The sequence below is a fragment of the Monodelphis domestica genome, chromosome 5, assembly GCF_027887165.1.
Source record: "Monodelphis domestica isolate mMonDom1 chromosome 5, mMonDom1.pri, whole genome shotgun sequence".
NCBI classification, from domain to species: Eukaryota; Metazoa; Chordata; class Mammalia; order Didelphimorphia; family Didelphidae; genus Monodelphis; species Monodelphis domestica.
The window spans coordinates 125389784-125412054 of record NC_077231.1 but is presented as its reverse complement, the minus strand read 5'-3'; the positions used below and the strand labels follow the sequence as shown (position 1 = coordinate 125412054).

General features: G+C 36.6%; 1 protein-coding gene across 3 annotated transcripts in view; it reads left to right on the top strand.

Moving 5' to 3' along the window:
* Positions 1–22271, top strand: part of LOC103103854 (uncharacterized) — a 115631-nt gene that overhangs the window by 4237 nt on the left and 89123 nt on the right. For all 3 annotated transcript variants that reach the window (XM_056799286.1, XM_056799285.1, XM_056799287.1), the window contains exon 2: positions 2029–2157. In XM_056799286.1, coding sequence (XP_056655264.1) covers positions 2029–2157 — 129 coding nt within the window. The remainder of the gene's footprint in view (positions 1–2028; positions 2158–22271) is intronic.

Here is a 22271-nt window from a genome sequence, read left to right as displayed (position 1 = left end):
GAGAAGATAAAATCAGATAAAGTCTGTAGAATGCTTTGCAAAAGCTATTATTATTAAGGAAAAAAACACACAAAGGGCTGTTCTAGCCACTGGAAGTATGCAGACATAAGCAAAAATTCTCCTTAAAGAGTTATGCCAACCTAAGGGAGTTCTCTATATTGGTGAAATTACAGGTCCAGTCCCTAACATGTAGAAACAATTTTTGACAATTGTTTTCTGATATTTTGCCATTCAGATTCTCTCCTTCCCTCTCCCCGCCCCCCAGGCAGTAAATAATCTTATGTAGCTTATATCAGTGATTTCATACTATATATATTTTCATATTCTCCATGATGTGACTGAAGTCATGTCATGTATATAATAAAAAAAAAAACTCATGAAGGAAATAAAGTGAAAGAATTGGAATCTGCAGTCAGATTCCTACAGTTCCTACTTTGGCTGTGGGTAGTGGATAACCCTTGGGGCTATCTTGGAACTTTGTTTTGCTGCTACAATATTTCTATTACTATAGACACTATTTTCCTGGTTCTGCTAACTTCACTTTGTATCAATTCATATAACTTTTTCCAAGTTTTTTTCTGAACTCATCCTGTTCATTATTTTGTAGGGCACAGTAGTTTTCCATTACAACAATATTCCACAGCTTGTTTAGCCGTTCCCCTATCAATGCATACCTCCTCAGTTTCCAATTCTTTATCACAACAAAAAGAGCTACTAAAATATTTTTGTACTTGCTCACATTTTATAAATGAAGATACTGAGGTGGCTTGCCTATGGTCACTCAGCTGCTGGATTTGAATGCATATCTTCCTGATTCCAGCCTTAATATTAAACCACCTACCTGCTGCCTCTTTTCTTGCTTGGAATGTTTTCATCATATGCAAACTAGTGACTACTCCCATAGCTACTGTAACCACATCTGTGGAAAATACAGAAAAGAATGTTCGGTATCAGAAACTAATAATGACTTTAAAGAAGCATTATCATCTGCTTTGATGCAGTACTCCAAAGAACCATGGGACCTTTCCCTCTGACTTGCAGCTGAAATATTATATCTATGCTCTCTCTCCCATTAGAATAAGGGTTCTTCAAGAACACAGATTATCTTATTTTTCTGTTTATATCCTCATAATAAATGATTCATTTGTTTGATCATTCATTCATCAGAATAATTACTCCTGATATGGAAACTCTTCTCTCCACTAACAAAGATCAAACAACACATTGAGATATTAAAGTCTAAGAATGTTGCCTGGATCATTGAAAAATGAAATGATAACATGATAAAATCATTCCACAAAAGCACTGTACTATATAAAAAATCATGCAGTAAAAACCAAAGGACTTATGGGAAAAGTAGGGTTAGGGATATAATAATCAAAAACTTCATCAATAATACAGAAAGGATAGGACTGAAATAAAAACAATAGAATAGTTTTATGTATAGTAAATGCTTAGGAAATATATACATACTGCAACAAATAGTGGCAATGTGTCTGACCTCGGTTTGCTCAGGTACAGCCATCCTGACAAAGTTGATGGTTACAGGTGACAGGGCAGACTTGGTTAGCATCAAATCAGGGAGTAAAATCCTGAGTGGAAAGTAGATAGAGAGTGGACCACAGGTATGAAACAGCCCTCCTTTGTCGAACAGGGCACTTTACCTTTAAAAAAAAAAAAAGACCTGAGGTTTGCTTGTGGAACTGGGCATGGGAAGGGTTTTGGGTGGTGAATTATTGTAAAGTTTTTTATCCAACCTACCAGACTAACTTATTTAGTGCCTGGGGTGACTGGTAGATAAACACCTGAAGTGTGTTTATGTGTCTATTTTGTTCAGCTAGGTGTAGTTTTCTCTTTCTCCCTGACAAAATCTCACATAAGAAGTAAATTGAAATTCAAGTTATACTCAAATTACTTCCTAATATATCAATCACATTAGAAGAAATTTCAAAACAAGTGTTATAGTGGAACTGACTACATGTGTCAGAGAAAGGATTTAAAGACAAATCTTTCCTATCATATTTTCAGATGAAGAATCATTCATTGAGGAAATGACCAACTTCACTCAAATGGAACCTCCTAAGGAAAGTCAGTCCACATATTTGGAACAAAGAAAGTTCCTTGATTTGGCTAACATGCAAGATGATGAACTGATGAGTAAGTACATTTTTGCACTCAAGCTGATGAAACTGAAAAATTCAGGAATTGTTTGTGTTTCAAAACAAAATAATTGTTGATACTGGTATATCATCTAAAACTGCTTTACTATCTTACTTATTTTAACCATTAAGAATTACACATATAGGGAGCAGTTGGGTAGTTCAGTGGATTGAGAACCAGGCCTATAGACAGGAAGTCCTAGGTTCAAATCTAGTCTCAGACACTTCCCAGCTGTGTGACCCTGGGCAAGTTGAGTAGAGTTGAGTTCTCTGATCAAGTTGATGAACTGACAAAAGGAAAAGCCTATTCTTTTAGAATTTTTGATTGCCCATACCTCTCCCTATAGGGGTTATTCATGCCTAGACATACCTTGTCAAGAGGAAAAACAAACAACTGATTGAATGTAAGTGACTAGTGCCCTAAGATGTTTTGATTAGATTAGGTTGGATTCTTTCCAAGATGGCCTCTGGGGAGAAGCCACTCATTTGTGCTAGTCTATAAAAGTGAGCTGACATAATCTCAGCCCCTTTGGCTTCTCTGTTCCCTTCACCTTTCTTCCAAACAGATCTTGAGAGTTCATCAGAGCTTTGGTCCTTAGTAGCAAGGAAAAGTGAGTTCATACTTTAGGGCAGAAGCAGATGAACACTAATGTGCTTGGTCCCAACTTTCTGATCACAAGTCAGAGACCAGAGAGTAGACTTTCCAATGCAAAAGTTGTCATCTGACACAATGATGGAATATCCTGGAAAGATACATGGGAGTTGCATGTGTTCACCTACCCACATAATTGGGAGGACAATGGTTTCAGAACCCCAATCTCCCAATAGAAAAAAAATTTTCTAGGCTACCTAATCCCAAGACCTTGCCTTCAAGGAAGAGAAGTAGATTTCTTGGGGACTTACCAGCCTCTGAATTATTTCTGAGTATCATATTGAGTCTAAAAATTCTTCAATCTGGTCTCCTAGGAAAAGTAGAGGCATTTCTAAGCAGCATGCCTTATAGAGAAAAAAAAGAGTAGTGCCCACCTGACTCTAACTAGAGGACTAATAGTCTTATGGCCATGCCATGAAAGAGCACTTTCTTCTTCCCTATTACTATGGCTTATTCAGACAAGGCAGGTCAGATGGGAAAGTACCTAGCTGCTTGTCCAGTTACCCTAATGTGGGTTTGCTTTATGGGAAGAGCTTGGGAGGCTGTATAAGAATGACTCTGTGTAAGAGAGTGATATCAGAGGATTGTTAGAGTATTTCCCCATAGGAAGCCCCAAATTCATTTTTCTTTTAAGGAGAGTTCAAGTCATATTGTGACAGTGAGTTCAAATAACTATGACTGTACTGGAAAAAAAAGTGGAACTAACATGAGAGGGAGGAGAATTACACTAATCATTTATGGGGTATTGTGAGTCCCTCTGTGAGTTATAACAAATATCCAGAGAGGCATAAAATAGGGAGTGCTCCTGTAAGGAGTTCCAACAAAGACTTCAAGCTAACGAGGTCTTACAGATGTTTTTGTTTGTTGTTGACATCAAGCCCCAAAATATTATAGTGCCCCCCAGGAAGTGACCTGTAATTACTCAATGAAATTTGGTATGACCAAAAGAAAGACCATCTATTGCCCAGATTTTAATATTCATTTCTGTAAGCATCCTCTAAAACCTAACTACCAATTCAGTACAGATGGATAGCAAGTGGTGCCTGGAATTGAACAAGAAGAGAAAAATGGATGGCATAATTGGGAAATTGCAAAGCTATTTTAATGCCCCCCCAATTCCCCCAAAAGCAATGGCCTATTTTCAAAAATCCCAACATTTTACTAGTGTTTCCATGTGGCAATAAGACATGGAATACAACTACCTCCAAAGAATTAAAAATTTACATCATGCAAATTCCAATGGAGATGTGCCTAGGAGGTATGACAATGGAGAGCTATGAAGAGCAACAGGAGTAAGAGAAATCATCAACAAATTCTATGATAAGAAGATGGTCTGAACAAATGGAAAGAGTGAAGAATGGCATGTAGATAGTCAGAGCACAAACCCTATGAACATTCCACTGGATACCTCCTCTCAAACTGACTTCAAATAATTAATGACTAATTGTAAAACCTGTCCTTTCAACCAATTTTGAATCCATCTTTTTCATATATTTAATATATATTTATATGTGGGAAATTATATTTTTATTGATCATCATTTCCATAAGAAGAGTGTGAGATATTTTATCAAATCAAAGTAGGACTTCAGGTTCAAGGTATTTTGTGGTTTCATATCTCCTCAAAATGATAGAGTGCATGAGCCTTCTTCCTGGTGTCCTTATGTTTATCTCTAATCAACCACAGGATTAAATTAGTTCAAAGCAAAGACATTTAAGGAAATCACTGAGTAAAAAGATCTGTAGTTAAGCACACTTTCCAACAAGCAAAAAAAAAAAGAAAGAAAGAATAGAACCAGGGGGAGAATGAACATTCATAGGGATGGTGCATTAGGAGGCCATCCAAGGAGAAATACATTTGGTGGAAAAATTTACACCTTCAGCACTGTAGGACCCCTGACCTCTTCTAATGATATTGCATTGCTCCCATTTAGTCAGCTCCTTGCTAAGTGCAGCAGCTCTGCGGGGTGCATTGTGCTGATGGGTTGAATGCATCTGCTTCCTACTGGGCAAAGTGTCTCTGTTTGGCACATTATTCCTCTGGAGTCAGCTTATTCCTTGCTAGGGGTATTACTCTGCTGGGATCAGTCTCAGTGGAAACACCCATTTCTTCAAAGATCTCAGTTTCAGCCTGCTATGACAAAGTGGCTAGAACTTTTCTTTGATAAGGGCAGGATATCAGTTCTTTAGTCATAACAGATGCCAGGCAGGAAGTCTTCAGGCAAAGATGATTTATTGCTCTTCATCTCCTTTATCTGGATGCCATAGATAATGATCTACTTTAGGTTTGAGATAATCTTACAATATCCTTTCTGGCTTTAGTATTCCCCTAATTTAGGTTAGTAACCTTATCAAAAAAGGAAAATTTCAGTGTGACTTGTTTTGGGGGAACCCATGCTTCCTCTTTATAATCACTCCTTACTTCTTTTTTTAAGAGGTTCAATAACCAGTTCTTTAATGATCCTTGGTTTCCCTTCCTTTCTTTTCAATCTTCTTATGCTTTACTCTGGTTATATTGTCCTATTTAATGATCATCACACATCCCACTCCATCTCAGGATTCTATGCCTTTTAATTGGCATCATATACAGATGTATACATTAAAACAATGTACAATACCATATGTTTATTAGACTGTTAGTGTATAAATTTGTGTGATCCATGGATACAATGAAATTTTACTTGCTATTCAATAATACAAACATCAACCTCTTTAGGAACTTATCAGCAACCTAATTCTTCAAGATCTCAGGAAGCACAGGTCTCATACCAATGTTCAAGACAAGATTCCCTCTCTGGTATACAGGAGGTCTCACTCCAAGGTGCTGTTCTGGCAAGTTTTCATCAATCAACACTGTTCTCCAGCAAACAAGGGATGCTTGAATCTCCAAATGTGACCATCCACTGGCTGAGGTTTCCAGTACGTTTTCTGGCTCTAGCAAAGAGTATTTACAAGTTATATCTAAGTTCTGATTGGTGATATCTAAGCTTTGAGCAAAGGAAACTACCAATCAAAGCTAACATCATTAGCAAGTGTTTAGCAGGGGTTTATAAAATTTAGCATGTGCATACCATTAGTAGTTATTTATCAGATTTAAAACACACATAATTAAAAGATTTGAAGAACACACACATTAATACCAAACAATATGCAAGCCCTTATTTTACTACAGGAAAAAAAAAAACTTTAATTTAAAAAAAACTATCTAGTCACAACATAGAAGCTTAAAATAAAATAGAGTTGCTCATTCTAAGTTAACATACTTATTCCCACTGTTGTCAGTTGTTCCCCATACCTGAAATGGTCTCATCAACTCCACCTCTTAGATCCCCTCACTTCCTTCAGGATCAGCTTGGTAACTGTTATTCACCAACCCCCAGAACATTTTGCTTTCCTCAGTAAATTCTGAACCTAGGCCACAGTCTTTCTCCATATCCAAAGTCGTGCCTTCATCCTAGAGGACTTCAGCATATGTTTTTCTATTCCCTCAGTACTCTAACTTCCCAGTTCCTTACTCTGATTACTTTTCCACTCCTTCTCAGTTCTATATTCCAATTATCATGTTTCTTTTCTTTTTTTCTCTCACAAGTCTTCCATGTTTATAAACTCCAAAATTCTTTTATCCAATCACATCTTTTATCATTTCTTCTTTTTCTGTCTTAAAATATCTAATTCTTGGTCCTCACCAGGACTACCAATTCCTCTAATCTTTGCTCATCTGCCATGCCATAATCCCTGACCTAGCTACACGATCTTCCTTCACTAAATCAATTTCTTGTTTAAATCAGTTCTATACTCCATGCAATATTCTAAACTTGAGTCTCATGCTTCTTTGTCCTATTGCTGCCCTGCCCTAATCCTGGCTTTTCAAATCTCAATGTTGACTTACTCCCACTATCCCTCACCTTAGGTCTTATTTATATGCTACTTACTGACACTGCTCTTCTTATCTATATGATTGTTCCATTTTGGTCTCTTTTCCTGGATCTTCATCTAGATGATAACCACTAAACATGGGTATCCCACAAGGCTCTGTCCTGGGTGATGCGAGAGAGACAGAGAGACAGAGACAGAGAGACAAAGAGATAGAGAGAGAGACAGAGAATATCTAGTCTCAAAATCAGTCTAATGATAGAAATTCAACTGGATCTATTTCTGAGCACCCTTCTGATTAAATCTCAGTTCTTACTTGAATAAGTAATGCCTTTACATATGGAGATGGCATCAAGTGCCATCTTCTATATTCATCAAGGTACAGAGCAGAGATGTATGCTGAAGGGATACACACACTCTTTCCCTGTATACAATGCACAGACAGAGAAATCTGTATGAGGGAAGCTTCCCATCAGAAGCTTTCAAAAGCCCTAATGTAGAAGTCTTTCCTTCTCTTTCCTTCTCTAGTAACCTCAGTAGCACCACCTCCACAGGCTGTGGAACAGCCTCGAACAAGGTCACTCAACTGCTTTTAGTTTGTTGTATTCTGTTGCATGTTCAGATCTTTCTTGTCTTTAAAAAACATTTACTTGGCCATGTCATTTCTTCAAGCTGTATTTCTCATTCCTTTCCCAGTCAAGCCCTAAGAAAACATCGTCTTCACTCATTGCCAGAATTTCTTTTCTTCCCATTTACAGAATCTCAGAGTTGGTAGTGATCCCAGATATCTTTCAGTCCAACCTCCCCCCAAAAGAATCCTTGATATAAACACACACGACTTGTTCTTAAATTGCCTTTGTTTGAAGATACTAGTAAGGAAAACCCACTCCCAAAGTAGTCTATTTCACTTTGGGCTTGTTCTAATTGCTCTGAAGTTTTTCTCAGAGATCAAGTCTAGATTTTCCTCTTTGCCAACTTGGGCTTTTTTGTTCCTAGTTCTTTCTGTAGCCAAGCAAAACAATTCTAATCACTTTCCTGCTGGATTGTCTTTCATAAGTTCTTGGATATAGTTTTCTGGTTCCACTTGAGACCTCTTTTTTCCAGGCTAAACATCCTAGTTCCTTCAACTGACCCTCATATGATATGCACTTGAAAACATTCACCTTCTGGCTGTCCTTATCTTGATATTTTCTAACCTTCCTTCCAAGAGCTGAACACTATATTTCAGATGTGGTCTGATGAGGGCAAAATCCAAAGGTCTAGTAGCCTCCTTATTCCTGGAAGCTATGCCTCTTGATAATAGCCTAAGATTACCTCAGTTTTTCTTGGCTACCATATCACCATGATGATTGATATAAAACTTTCAGTCCTCCAAAAGATCCAGATTTTTTTAAGACAGCTATCTAACCATGAAGCACCCATCTTATATTTATGAAATTTAGTTTTTGACCCCAAAGGCAACATTTTACATTAATCTCTATTTCATTTATCTTATTAGAATTAGACCAATAATCTAAAAAAAGGGTCAGCAAAGCATAGCCTGCAGAAAAAATACAGTCCATTGTTTGTCCGAGTTTTATCCAAAAATGTAGCATGCTTAACTCGCAGGCTATAAAAAGAAATATGACTGGCCAGATTTGCCAACCCCTGATTTATCCTGTCAAGGTCTCAAGATCTTTTTGAGATCTTGCACCCAATATGTTCTCATTCCTAGCTTTGTTTCAATTGCAAATTGGATGAGATGCCATCTCTGCTTTAATTGAAGTCATTGATAGAAATACTTATCATTGGGACATTCCAATGGAGAAGTCCTTCCAAGTTGAAATAGGAACTTTAATAGATCTGGTCACTCAATCAGGCCTAAATTCATATAATCATACTATCATTTAGTCAGTCTAGCTTCTGACCTTACCATTCAAAATCTCTTTCTGCAAGGTTACTAAATTTGGTGGCCTTTACTCAATCTTCATCCTTTATGATTTGTTTGTTGACCATCCTCTCCTCCTGGAGTCTTTCTTCTCTTGACTTTTTCACAATACTGCTCTCTTGGTTTTCCTCCTTCTGGCCTAACCATTTTCTCTTTTTTCTTTTTTATTTATTTTTCATTTATATTCTATTCCCTTGCTATGGATATACCCAAAACTTCTGCCCTGGACCTTTATATCTTCTGACTCTATATGTTCACCATTGGTGATCTCATCAGTTCCTATAGATTCAATTATCATCCCTTTGAAGATAATACTCTGATCTATATATCTAGCTCAATTCTCTTTCAAGGTGCATTCCTGAATCCTCAAATTATTGTTGAATATCTCCAACTATATATTCTAGAGTCATGTCAGACTTAACATATATAAACTCATGATTTTCTGCCATAAGTTTGCCCTTCCTCCAAATTTCCCTGATTCCTTTGAGGGCACCTCCATCTTTCTAGGTTCCAATCTTAGAGTCAAATTCAAGACATTCCTTTCCCTTACCACCTTTCCATTTCCAATCATTTGCCATGTTTTACTGATTTTTCTCTCTAGAACATCACTTACAACTCTCCCATTCTTTCTACTTATGTAGTCATCACCCTAGTTTGTTCCTCATCATGTCTGCTTAAACTATCACATTGCCTTGTAAATAAATTTCTCTCTTCCAATCTTCCTCTTACATTCCATTCTAATCACAATTGCCAAAATATTCTCAAGCCTGACCATGTTACTCCATTGATCAGGCATCTTTGGTGAATTCCTATTGCTCTAAGAAAAAAATAGAAACTCTTCAACTTGAAATCCAAGTTCTTCAGAATCCTACCTACCTTTTACAGATCTATTGCATACTTAAAATTTTCTAGTTAATCAACTCTAAAAGATTTTTCTTTCATTTTAACTATGCTATCATAACTTCATTTTAGTAGTGAAGGAACTGGCAGATATTATTGTTGATCCCCTGTCAGTGGTCTTTGAAGGATCCTGGAAACAAGGATTTGTTTTACTTTCTTACTTTCATTCATATATATAAATTTTCATCAGTGTACATGCTTATTCCAAATAAAATATGAGATCCTTGATGACAGAGGCTAGTTCATATTTGTCTTGGCATAGTCCATTGCCCAAAACAGTGCTTGCATCAATAGGCATCAATCAGTGTTTGTTGAGAAAATTAATTACCCAAGATTTGAATTGTGAAAAGAGAATGAGGGTCTGCAGCTAGATGACTCAGTGGATAGAGTTTAAATCTGGCCTCAGACACTTTCTGTGTGACCCTGAGCAAGCCATTTAGCCCCAGTTGCTTAGCCCTTACTACTCCTCTGTCTTGGATCTAATTCTTGTGTTAATTCTAAGACAAAAGGTAAGGATTTAAAGAGAGAGAGAGAGAGAGAGAGGGAGAGAGAGAGAGAGAGAGAGAGAGAGAGAGAGAGAGAGAGATTTGAAAAGACAAATGAATTTTCATTATATGTGATAGAAAGATTAAAAATAAGTTAAAATGTACAAGAAAGTTTTATTCTGTCTGTTTTTTATCTATCATTGTCACCTCTAGTGATTCTCTTGCCCTCTACACTTTCCTTTTTAACAAATATGTTCAGCAAAGTAAAATAAGTCACATATTGGCCATGTCTGAAAATATATGCCTAATTCTACATTTATGTTCAACTTTCATTCAGTTGAAAGGAAGGGGATGTACTTCACTATCATTCCTATGAAGTTCTGTCTGGACATATCATCTAGCAGCGTTTTTTGGTTTTTTTTTTTAAACCCTTACCTTTCATCTTGGAGTCAATACTGTGGGCAGAAGAGTGATAAGGGCTAGGCAATGGGGGTAAGTGACTTGCCCAGGGTCACACAGCTGGGAAGTGTCTGAGGCCAGATTTGAACCTAGGACCTCCCATCTCTAGGCCTGACTCTCAATCCACTGACCCATCCAGCTGCCCCATCTAGCTGAGTTTTAAAATCATCTAGTGTTGCTTTCTTTTATTTTGTTGCATGCATTGTGGAAATTGTTTTCCTGATTCTGCTTGTTTCTCATGGCATCAGTCAGTACACAGTTATTAAGTGCATTGATTCATAAAAATCCCACATTTCTCTTCTTTTTCATATTTGTAATTTCTTATGGCATAATACCCAGTTATTCTCCAGTTTATGAGCACCATATTCTTTCCAGCTCTTTGCTACTACAAGAATTTCTGCTATAAATTTTTTTAACTTTCACCTTCCATCTTAAGATCAATACTAAATATTGGTTCTAAAGCAAAAGAGCAGTGAAACTAGGCAATGGGGGTTAAATGACTTGCCCAGGGTCACACAGTAGAGTCTGAGCTCAGATTTGAACCCTGGACCTTCTGTGTCCAGACCTGGCCCTTTACCCACTGAACTACCTTTTTGTATGTGTGTGTCTTTCTCTTCTGTCTCTTACATCCTTGGGTTTTGTGCTTAGAATTACTACTGAGTATGTGTAATTTTGTGACATTTTTATACTTTAAGATGCTTTAAACAATCTAAGCATTCTCCAAAGAATGACAATATGATTTAAGTCTAGATGTGTTATGATTCCTACCTTAGTAGAAACAAATTTTCTACTAAGAAAATGAAAGGAAAATTGGTGACTGTCACCATTCCAGGATCAAAAAAAGTTTTTAACAATATGTAAGGTACATGTATTCTCTAAAATGGCAGATGACAAGAATAAAAAAATGACAATGACCAAAGATTCTACCCAACACCTGCCCCCTGGTAGGTACATTATCTTTACTCAGATGAATTAGATGCCTTTAGAGAAATTATTCTGCCATATAATACAAACTTTAACGTAAAGCTGTTAATGAAAATTGCAAAGGAAACCCAACATATACTAAAATTTGTTTTTTCTCTGTCCCAATCCGAACCAAGTAGAAACAAGCAAACAGTCACTGCAAGATACTCATAATGTAAGTTTCCAGTATGTATCTCTAGCACAATTTTGTAGGGACTACATGACTAAAAATAGTTTTGAATTGAATTTAATTGCACTAACATAAAAGTCTTTCAAGTTTTCAGAATGAATTACTTGAGCAATTCTCAGATTTCAGGCATCCTACTTAGCTCATAGTTGACTCTAGTTAGTTCTATATCATAAATTTGTGACAGAGGCTGGCACTAAAGAAAAAGTGCCAGGCTGAAGAGTGTGTGAAATTGATCACCTCGATGGGGGAGGGGCCCCAAGGGATTGGAATCTTGAGGAAGAAAAGACCCCAACTGGTAGAGGAATTGGTCTCTCTCAGTCTTGAGAAGCCAAAGAGAGTAGAAGGGAAAAGACTTTCTCCTTAGGGTTACCCACTTTTCCTGCTGGTGACTAGAAATCTTTCCCCCTAACACTTCCCAACTGAAGGGACTTTCTGAAGAGAAACCTGAACAGACTTTACCTCAGCTCCTGTTGCCCAGGGGTGAGTCAACCTGACTTTCTCTCAGGGGGCTCAGACTGCCAAGATGTGAGTTCCCAACAAACTTGAGGAGGGAGGAAAAAGAGTTTAGATAGAGACAGGGACCCCTTTTTCCCACATTCCTTTCCCATTCTTACTGTGCCCATTATTTCTTTTGTATTACCTGATTGAGTTGACATTAAAAGTTATCTGTTCCCCAAGCTGAGTGTGAGTGTACAGATCAAGGGAAGACCCTTTGGTCTCAAGTAGTGGAGGGGGGACAAGAGGGACAAGAGTGAATTGGGGAGAGCAGCTTTAGCTAAGGAGGGAAGGCAGAAGGGGAAAATCTTAAAACCCCCTCTCCTCTCTCTAAGCCAACCCTAAACATCAGCTATCTCTCCTGTACCCCCTCTTTATATTGAAAGTCTTAACCCCTCAAATACAAATTAACCTCCCTTTTAATACAAAGTGAAGGTATGAATAACAATATAATAATATAAATATGAATGAACTGCCCCACCAAAACCCCACTCCAGTTGAATTTTTTTTTTGTATTTGTCAAGTTTCTGGTGGTAGTAAAGGAAAACTACACACTAAAATACTAAATAATGACCTCATGGGGGCAGCTGGGTAGCTCAGTGGATTGAGAGCCAGGCCTAGAGACGGGAGGTCCTAGGTTCAAATCTGACCTCAGACACTTCCCAGCTGTGTGACTCTGGGCAAGTCACTTGACCCCCATTGCCTAGCCCTTACCACTCTTCTGCCTTGGAGTCAATACACAGTATTGACTCCAAGACAGAAGGTAAGGGTTTAAAAAAAATAATAATGACCTCTTTTATTTGATTTATATTAGACTAGCCAAAACATAAATTATAATTTTATAAGACTGATTTCTATGAAGTTTTTATTAAAATTATTGGTGAGTAAATACATTATGATCATATTTGCTATCTTACTTCTAGTATTTATGTGTGTGATGTCTGAGTGTGCACATTTTCACTAACCTTTTCATTTCCTACTATTCAGTTAAATAGTGAGTAGCATAGAATGACCAAGAAAGAGCCTGCATTCCTCCATTCTGTCTGGTTATCTCATATTAAATTCACAGTATTAGTTAGCCACATGTATTCATTGACTGGTCCAGCAATTTTAATTCACTGGTCAACTCAATGAAAGAATCAAGCCAATAGAATGTTAGCTTATTGCTTCTGAAAATATATACTCATCAGAATAAAAAGTGTGCTTGCTGCATCATCTTCCAGGAAAATTAAAATGAAAAAGTACAGAGGTGACAATTTTGGTTCTGTGATAAGTCTACCTTACCCAATGGACATACTATCTTTCATCTCTTCTTTCTTTACAATCTATTGAACCTTTTAGAATTTTGAAGTATGCCATCTTGTAAGGACTTTGGAAATATATGATTGATCTTTAGTCAATGTCTCTAGAATCAAAACCAAATGGGGTTTTGAGGAAATTTCTCTGTTGATTATGTTAAGTGACCTGAACTCATCTTTTTCTTTTTCATATGCTTAATATTTGATCAAATGGATGTAAAAATTAGGATGATTCTAAACACCTTTAACCCACCTGGGGATTATTCCAATGACTTAGATCTCACATAATCAGAATCTTAGAGACAGACGGAACCACAAAATTTATCTAGTCTAACTTCGAACTAAATAATAAATCCTTAACTTTGAACTAAATAACAAATTCTTTCTCTATATCAATCATGGCAAGTATCTATCCATTTCCAGATTGAAGACTACAAGTGACAAGTGAAATTTTAAAGTAGCCCATTTCATTTTTAGACAGCCTCATTACCAGGAAATTTTTCTTTGTGAGTTGAAATGGGATTCCCTGTAGTTTTTATTTATTGGGCTTAGATGGAAAGGTCCCTTAGGATGGAGTAGAAAGAGCAGATACTAGTGACTTTTTAATGTGAGAGTGGCACAGAGGATCTGGAAGTATCTATAAAGAAAATATCCACAAATTTGCTGGGGAATGAAGGTTGTTCTTTGCCAGGTCTGAATCGGGCTGATTTAGTGTTTCAGGCTCAGAATTAAAACAAATTGAGACACTTAGAGATTAGATTATTCAACAGAAAAAAAAAACAACCTTTCTTAATAATTATATAGAAAGGATACTCAAAGCTTCGATTCAGGTAAAAGCAGCCTTTCTCCATCCTGAGACTGTTTAGAAGACTGTTTATAAGTGTTGACTCAAACAGCAATGAAAAACTTAGTATAATGATATGGGATGGGATTGATGTGGAGTGGAAAAAACCTTTAATGAAACAGAAGATCATCCAAGTATTCCTGATTCAAAACAAAACAAACAAACAAACAAAAAAGACCAGAGTTATGGAAAAATGTTGAAGTTCAAACACAAGAGTTAGAAACATAAAAAGGTAAACATGAATGATAATTGACTAACCAAGGATAAACATCTTATATTCAAATAGAGAAAGATGATAAATGTGTCCCCTCTGATCCTTGTCATCATCAAGCGTTATAAAGACCAATCAGGCAAAGCATTAACCTCCCATCCCCCAAACATTTGATACCTTGAACCCAAAGCTTATTATTTTTCCATCCATTCTAGTGTAATAGATAATATTGGAGGGGTATATTTGATGGGTAAATGATAACTAATAAATCAGGTAGTTATCTTCTTTCTTTGTCTACCCTCCTCCCTCTCTACCTCCCTTCCTCCCCTCTGCTTCCCTTCAGCTTCCCCTTCCCCCTTCTTCTTCAGCCTCCTTCTAAGTCACTCAGGATAAGCTATGATGTTTCAAATGCTATAGTCTTTATCTTATTTTGTCTCAAGTAAGGGGTTTATTGGGGAAGACAAGAAAAGGTAGAGAATGGAGGTTAGAGAATGGAGAATGGAGGGTTGGAGGTTTCCCTATTACCTACAGTGAGGATATTGAGAGAAATGGCAATTCAACCACTAGCATGAAACAGAGCAAGATATGGACTATTGTCCTTCTTCTGCCTTCAAATCAGCCAGGCCACCTCCAGTTTGATTATACCAAGTCCCAGAGATAAACCCAGCTTCTTCCTTCCAAGTCGCCACCATCAGCCAAGAAGCCCAGAATTCAGTCAGCAGTTGGCTCTTGCCTCCAACTGTTTCCCAGTAACATTCCAAATGGAATCTTTCTTTGATTGACAGCTGATCACCCTCCAGCCATTGCTTCTTGTCTTGCTGCATGCCTTATACTTTCTCTCTTTTCCACACTAGTTAAATGTTATCTTTTTTTTTTTAGGAACAGTTTCAATGTAAAGGATAAAATGTTGTACTTCAATGAAACACTTAGTAGAGAATGCTGGGGTTGGAGTAGAGATAAAAAGTTAGGAGTTGAGAAACAAGTTGCCATGTGGGTCTGCTGCCCTAGGAGGAAGTTTGGTTTACTGGGGAGAGCCAACCTCCTCAAAGCCAAGAAGCCTTGGGTTCAAGTATTATCTCTGACATTTGTCACATTTGTGACCCTGGGTATATTGCTTCACCTTTCATATGCCAGAAAACTTTCTAAGACTCTTAAATTGGAGAGACATGCCAACATGAATTAGTAAAGGATTTTCCTCCCCCTCAGAATTTCCTTCAATGAAAACAAAAGACCATCTTTATCCTTATTACTTTATTAATGTAGACTAAGCATGTTAGGACAGATTTTTTAAAAAAGAGGAAGGTCATTTGATTTTAGGAAGAAAATAAAATATGAGGGGTGTTAGTAAAATAAATTATAAGTAAAGATGATTTAACAACTATTTGGAAAGTATAATGATTAATAGACCAATGTTCATATGCCAATGTAACTTGGAAAAAATGAGGTCATGTTTGCCCTGGATTTAAAAAATTGAGAGCAAATTGATTATAAATATGTATATGGGCAAATGATGTTCACAGATAAATCAGCTAGATACACTCTGTCTCTTTTGTTTGATTAATCTTAGAATAATGTTTTTTTCATTGATCTTTAGATTTCAGAAAACAGATGTAGGCTAAAATGAATGAAAAAGTTACAAATAATGAAGAAAATTAGGGCTAATTCTGTTTCTCTGTTACACTGGTAATCGCTTTGAATGGGAATTGATTTACCTCAGTGTTTAACAGTCTTTTATAATAACCAATTGTCAAGCACTGATAGAGACACAATATTGGTCACCTTTGAACTACAGTATGTGTGTTTGAAACCCTCAGAGAACCCTGCATTCAAGGATTCTTGAGGCTGACTTGCAAATTAACTAAAGTTTTAAAGTAACTTTTTTCCATTGTAAATATTTCTATAAATACTATCAATTGGAAATTAGAACAGTAGAGTTCTTTTCTGAATCCAATCCTATTTTTATTTTATACAGTATTTCTCAGCTGTGATCTTTGGAGCAAAAGCCAATGTCAGGAAAAAATCATTTGAACCAATTTCATGAAATATGTCTTTGGATTTTTGTAAATAATTTTAACTCAAATAAAATTGCTACTTTCAATTAAAAAAAAGATCGATGTTCATATAAAGCGAAGTATCTAGGTCCTCATTCATCCTTGTTCTTACTTAGTACAATATTTTTATCAGTGATTTGAAAGAAAGTATAGAGGCAATTATGTAGCACAGTGAATAGAGCATCAGACCTAGAGCTGGGAGAACCTGGATTCCTTTTGTTCATGGAGTAGCTCTTCCTCCTTTAATGAAGTCACAAGATCTGAGATGTAGAGCTTAAAAAGGCTTTAAGGCACAAACAGTCCAGCTCTGATGAGGTGGTGAGGCCCAAGGCAGTGAAAAAGGGGGCTTGCACAAGGTCAGAAATGGAATGAACACAGTTCTGACCCCTGAACCATCCATCTTTCCACTGAACAAAACTACCTCCTTACAATTGCCTGCCCCCCGCTGTACTTTTCACCTATGTTTAACACCTGTCCCCCATTTGCCATTAGGTCCAGGACAGACCAAAAAAGTAAAAACATCTCAGTCTACTGTCTTCATTCCTTCTCAATTTCCTGATAAACCTATGGATGGATCTTCTCAAAGTGGCAATTGTGTTCAAACGCTGCAAGAGGATGACCCCTGGTGGATGGCAGATTTGGGTTCAACACAAATTGTAAACTCCATATCAATCACCAATAGAAAAGATTGCTGTCAAGAACAAATAAATGGAGTCATTATTTTGGTGGGAGACTCAGCTGATCTGAATGGAAAAATGAATGCTAGGTATGAATCTGAACTTTACTTTTTGCAAGTTGGTGGACTGGTAATGGACTTGATTATCCATTTTTAAACCTATTATTTTTAGGGTAAATTTTTATAAACTAAAATTAAATGAAAAATTTAAGGTAATGAAGTTGATTCTAGCATAATTCTGAGCATGTTCATTCTTTGTTAGCTACAATCTCCCCTTCTCTATTTCCTCCTTTCCCATTGATATGTTTGAGATCATGATGTAAAATGATTTTTATTTATTTAAAAAAGATCTTGGAGCTAAAAACAATGTCCAATAATGAGATATTTTCATTCTTAAAAAGATTGAAACTGACCCACTTAGGATATTTGAGGCTACCAAAAAATTAACCCCAAGGGTATTCCTCATCCAAGTTCCCACCAGAAAGATGAAAGCGTGTTAGCTCAATTCATTTTCTGTTTATAACCATTCATCTATGGCATCCAGTAAGTATTCATTTAATCTTCTGTTCATTTGCTTGCTCACTCATTTGTTATTTGCAAGTGCACTCACTTCTAACAGCACCTATCCTACTCAAGAAGTGCTTCTAAAAACAAGCCTAAAAATTTCACGTTCTAAGCCATTAGTTCTGTTTTTGCCATCAAGACCCTTCAAATTTATTTAAGGTTAAAAATCCCCAGTCCCTCTATTGGTATCCTCTCAAGATATCGTCTTTCCTCTATTGAATACCTTCTCCTGGATGACCTTCAGCTTAACAATCTCTCTCCTAAAATATGGCAGCTGCTCATAACGCTATATGTAGGCTGACCAGGAAGAGCACTGTAGGTCTATAAATTCCCCAAGTCTTGAACACTATGCCTCTTCTAAAGCAGCCTAAAATGTACTGACTTCTGTGGGAAATGCTGCTATATTAAAAAAGGTGGGGGTGAAGATAAGCAAGGGGTTAACTATTCAGTGATAACAAGGTTTTGAATACTAGCACAATGTTTGATTAGGTTTGATTGAAGATATCCAGGGCCAGGATGGTTCCTGGAGAAAGAACAAAAAAGGCTAACCTGAGAGATGTTGCAGGGGAAGAAGACTCAATATACAGTGACAGTCTAGCTGCCTAGTCTGGGAGCAAAGCATGGAGTGAGATGTAGAAGAGTCGAAGATCACTCCCTTCACATCCATATGAATGAATTTTTTTTTAAATGCTTATATCTCTTCAAGCAATGTAGATAAGTTTTCCATAATTTCAGTCTTCAAAATATGAATGTATTGGCAGGAAGAATTTTTTAATAAGTAGAGAACAAGTAGAGCTGACCTATTGGGCTGCAGAATTATGATTTTTTAAAAGGGCATAAATTATTCACCTATAGATGTCCTTTGGTGTAGCCTGTGTTTATTCATTCACCATGACATTCTCAGCAAGTGACACTGGTTTCTCTTCAGATGTGCAAAAGTTCCTTCCTTGGGTCTAGGGATGACCCAGGTGTCCAAATGTGGAACAATGAAGGGAAGATACGTGACAATCATCAATCCTGGAAGAGAAAAGGTTTTGTCATTTTGTGATGTACAAATCTTTGGAAAACCCTGGGATTCGGGCCACAATAATTCTATAATTTCCATTGATGATTTTTATCCCTTATTACCTGTCTCTGATGATGTCCCAGAAATACCCAGGAGTGTTCATTCTTCAGCTACATCATATAATTTTGATCTTTCAGAGAACCACATCGGTGAGTAAATTTTCCACAATGTTGTGAATCCATGACATGTTTATACTGCTTTTTCTTCAAAGTATGTATGGTTGAGGTGACATAATTCCTCAGACATTTTGTGAAAAGTGTACCATCTTTTCAAAAAAAAACACCTTACTTTCTGCCTTAGAATCAATACATGTATCTGTTCCAAGGCAAAAGAGCAGTAAAGGCTAGGCACTTGGGTTTAACTACCTTGCACAAGGTCACACAACTAGGAAGTATCTGAGACTGCCACTGCGTATTGTCTTTTAATGCTTCTCCCCCAAAATTTCCTCTTAAAATTTTTTTTCTGATGAACTTCCTCTCTGTTTTCCATTTCTTTTTTGACTTCTTCCTCTAATTTCTTTTCCTACTCCTCTGAGCATTCATCTGGTTCAAAAATTTGCATGCATCTTGTATTGAAAGACAGCTTTCAGAAAGTGCTCTATGGATTGTGATATGCAAGGCAAGAAGGAATAATACTTTAAGAAGTACTATCAGAAGCACAAAATATCTAGCAAGTCCTTCTGTCCTTCCAGTTGTGGAGAAATGAAAGGAAGATATGTGACAGTCACAAAACCAGGAAAAGAAATGATTTTATCATTTTGTGATGTGAAAGTCCCAAGGGAAATCTGGAATTCAAGTTTTTCCATAATTCCTCTGATGTCTTACCATCTCTTTCTGATGATGATCAAGAGATAACAAGTGCTGGTTCTTATTCTTCTTCATATGATTTTGACCTCACAGAAAACAATTTTGGTAGTATTTTTTTTCACCTCAATGTATCAATGAAATTTTTTAATTGAATTGGATATTGTGGATGTGGCATAATTTCTAAAAAGTTTTGTGAAATCTTTTGATTCCACTCCAAGCTTTCTCCCATTTAAAAATATTTCCAGTATTCACTCAGCTTTCTCTCTACTTTCCATTTCTTTGTTTATCCTTTCTTTCTTTAATCCCTTTTCCTATTCTTCTAAATATTCCTATCCATCTTACAAAATATGAAATCATGCTGGATTGTAAGTTACTTGTCAGAAAGAGCTGAAGGGATAAGTATGATAAGAATTAAGAATAAATACAGTAAGTACTACCATCAGAATCATAAAATATTTAGAGTCCTTCTGTAATCCCATGGACCGTTTTATATATATTAAACTCTTACCTTCCATCTTAGAATCAATTACTGAGTATTGGTTCTAAGGCAGAAGAGTTATAAGGGCTTGGCAATGGGGGTTAAGTGACTTGCCCAGGATCACACAGCTAGGAAGTGTCTGAAGCCAGATTTGAAACTAGGATCTTTTTATATTTTTAATAACTAGACATTTTAAATATCTCCAAAGATATTCTCAATGTTTTTCTTAATTCTTGGAAGTTTCAGATGGAATGTTTTATGTAGAATTGGCTGGAATTAATTAACTCATTTTCCCTTAAGATTTCTAGAAAGAAGCCATGTCCTTTAAAAAATTTATTTATTGATATAAATGAGATAGACTTATTTATTTTTCACATTATATGAAAACCATTTTCATATTTGTTTTTTAGACTTTTGAGTCTCAAATTATTTTTCTCCCTCTTCTGCTCCCTCATCGAGAAGGCAAGCACTTTGATATAGATTTATACATGTATAATCACATAAAACTTATTTGCATATTAATCATGCTATGAAAGAAAGCCCAGACCAAGAAAAATATAAAAAGTTTTTAAAAGCTTATTTCAGTCTTCATTCAGACTCTACCATCTCTTTCTCTGTAGGTGGATAGAATTTTTCATAATATAGCTTTTGGAACTGTCTTGGATCATATTGCTTAAAATAGCTAAATTATTCACAGTTGATCATCATGCAGTATTTGTGTTGCTATGCATAGTATTATCCTAGTTTTACTCACTTCTCTTTGCATCAATTCATTTAAGTCTTTCCAGGTTTTTCTGAGTACACCCTATTCATCATTTCTTATATAGCACAGTAGTATTCCCTCACAATCATATACCACAAGTTGTTTAGCCATTCACCCATTGATGAATATCCTTCAGTTTCCTGTTCTGTACCATCACAAAAAATAGATGCTATAAATATTTTTGCATAAATATCTTTTTCCTTTTTTAAATCTCTTCAGTATGTATTGATTGGAATTCCCTTTTCCCTTTTCTGTTTGTATGTCTCCTTATGTTGATTGAGTTTTAGTTTCATTTCAGCTGCCCATGCTCTCTCTCTGACTGGAGCAGCATGGGAGTGTGTCAAGGGAAGTTCATCCCCTCTTCCTCCTAGGTTGCTGACCTGTTCTTCAACATTTTTCAAATACCACAGTTGCGCCAGGGTTTATGTCTGTGAATGAACTGAATGTCAATAAAAGAAAGGGGCAAAGCTCACTTGAAGTGGTGGCATAGACTCTGGAAGAGAGCAGGCAGGTAACAAGGGAGAGAAAGGTTAATGGAGACTAGACTACACATGGTCTAAGAACTTAGAGTAAGAATGAGATTTAAATCTAAACTGATCTACCTTTTCTATTAATAAACCTTATGAAAATTAACAAGTAGGTAGATATTTAATTATAATAGGAGCTAGGTACAGCTGGGCCTTTTCTCTTGCTTTACCTCCCTCTTTGCTCTAAGTTGATTTTAATAAATGGTACTAAAATAATACTTGGAGTATCAGATATTAATTTTAATCTTTACAAGTATATAGATCTAGTAAGTAGTAGTATTTCTGGATCAAAGGGTATACACAATTTTATTGCATTTGGGGCATAAGTCTTAATTCTTTCTAGAATGATTGGATCAAATGACACATGAAAAACCCAGTGGAATTGCTCATTGGCTAGGGGAGGGGGTGTGAGGAGGGGGGAGAAAGAACATGAATCATGTAACTGTAAAAGAGAAGAAGCAGGGAGACTCTTCTCTCTTTAAAATGAAGAGGTATGAGTAGGTTTTGTCCTAACTGGAAGGATATAACGCTAGTGAGAGGTTGAAGGGGAATGTGGAGAAAGGAATATGGTTGAAGCAGAAAGGTTGAGGAAAAGATGGCAGTCTCTCCCTCCTCAAGATTAGTTGACACCAGAGCTTGGGGCAACCTTAGAGAGACAGGAAGAACTTCTCTATCTCTCTTCTCAAAGGATATTTTATGATTTATATCCCTTGAGTCCTAATGGAAGCACAACTAGAAGGGAAGATGTCTATATCCCTGATCAGTTATCCAAAGCAGAGAGGTTTGTAATCAAACCCTCTTCTGTGGAGGGTTGTAGCAACCAGATCTAGTTTGCCACAGATGAGATAGAATTCACCCTTGAATCCTATTCTCAACCACCCAACC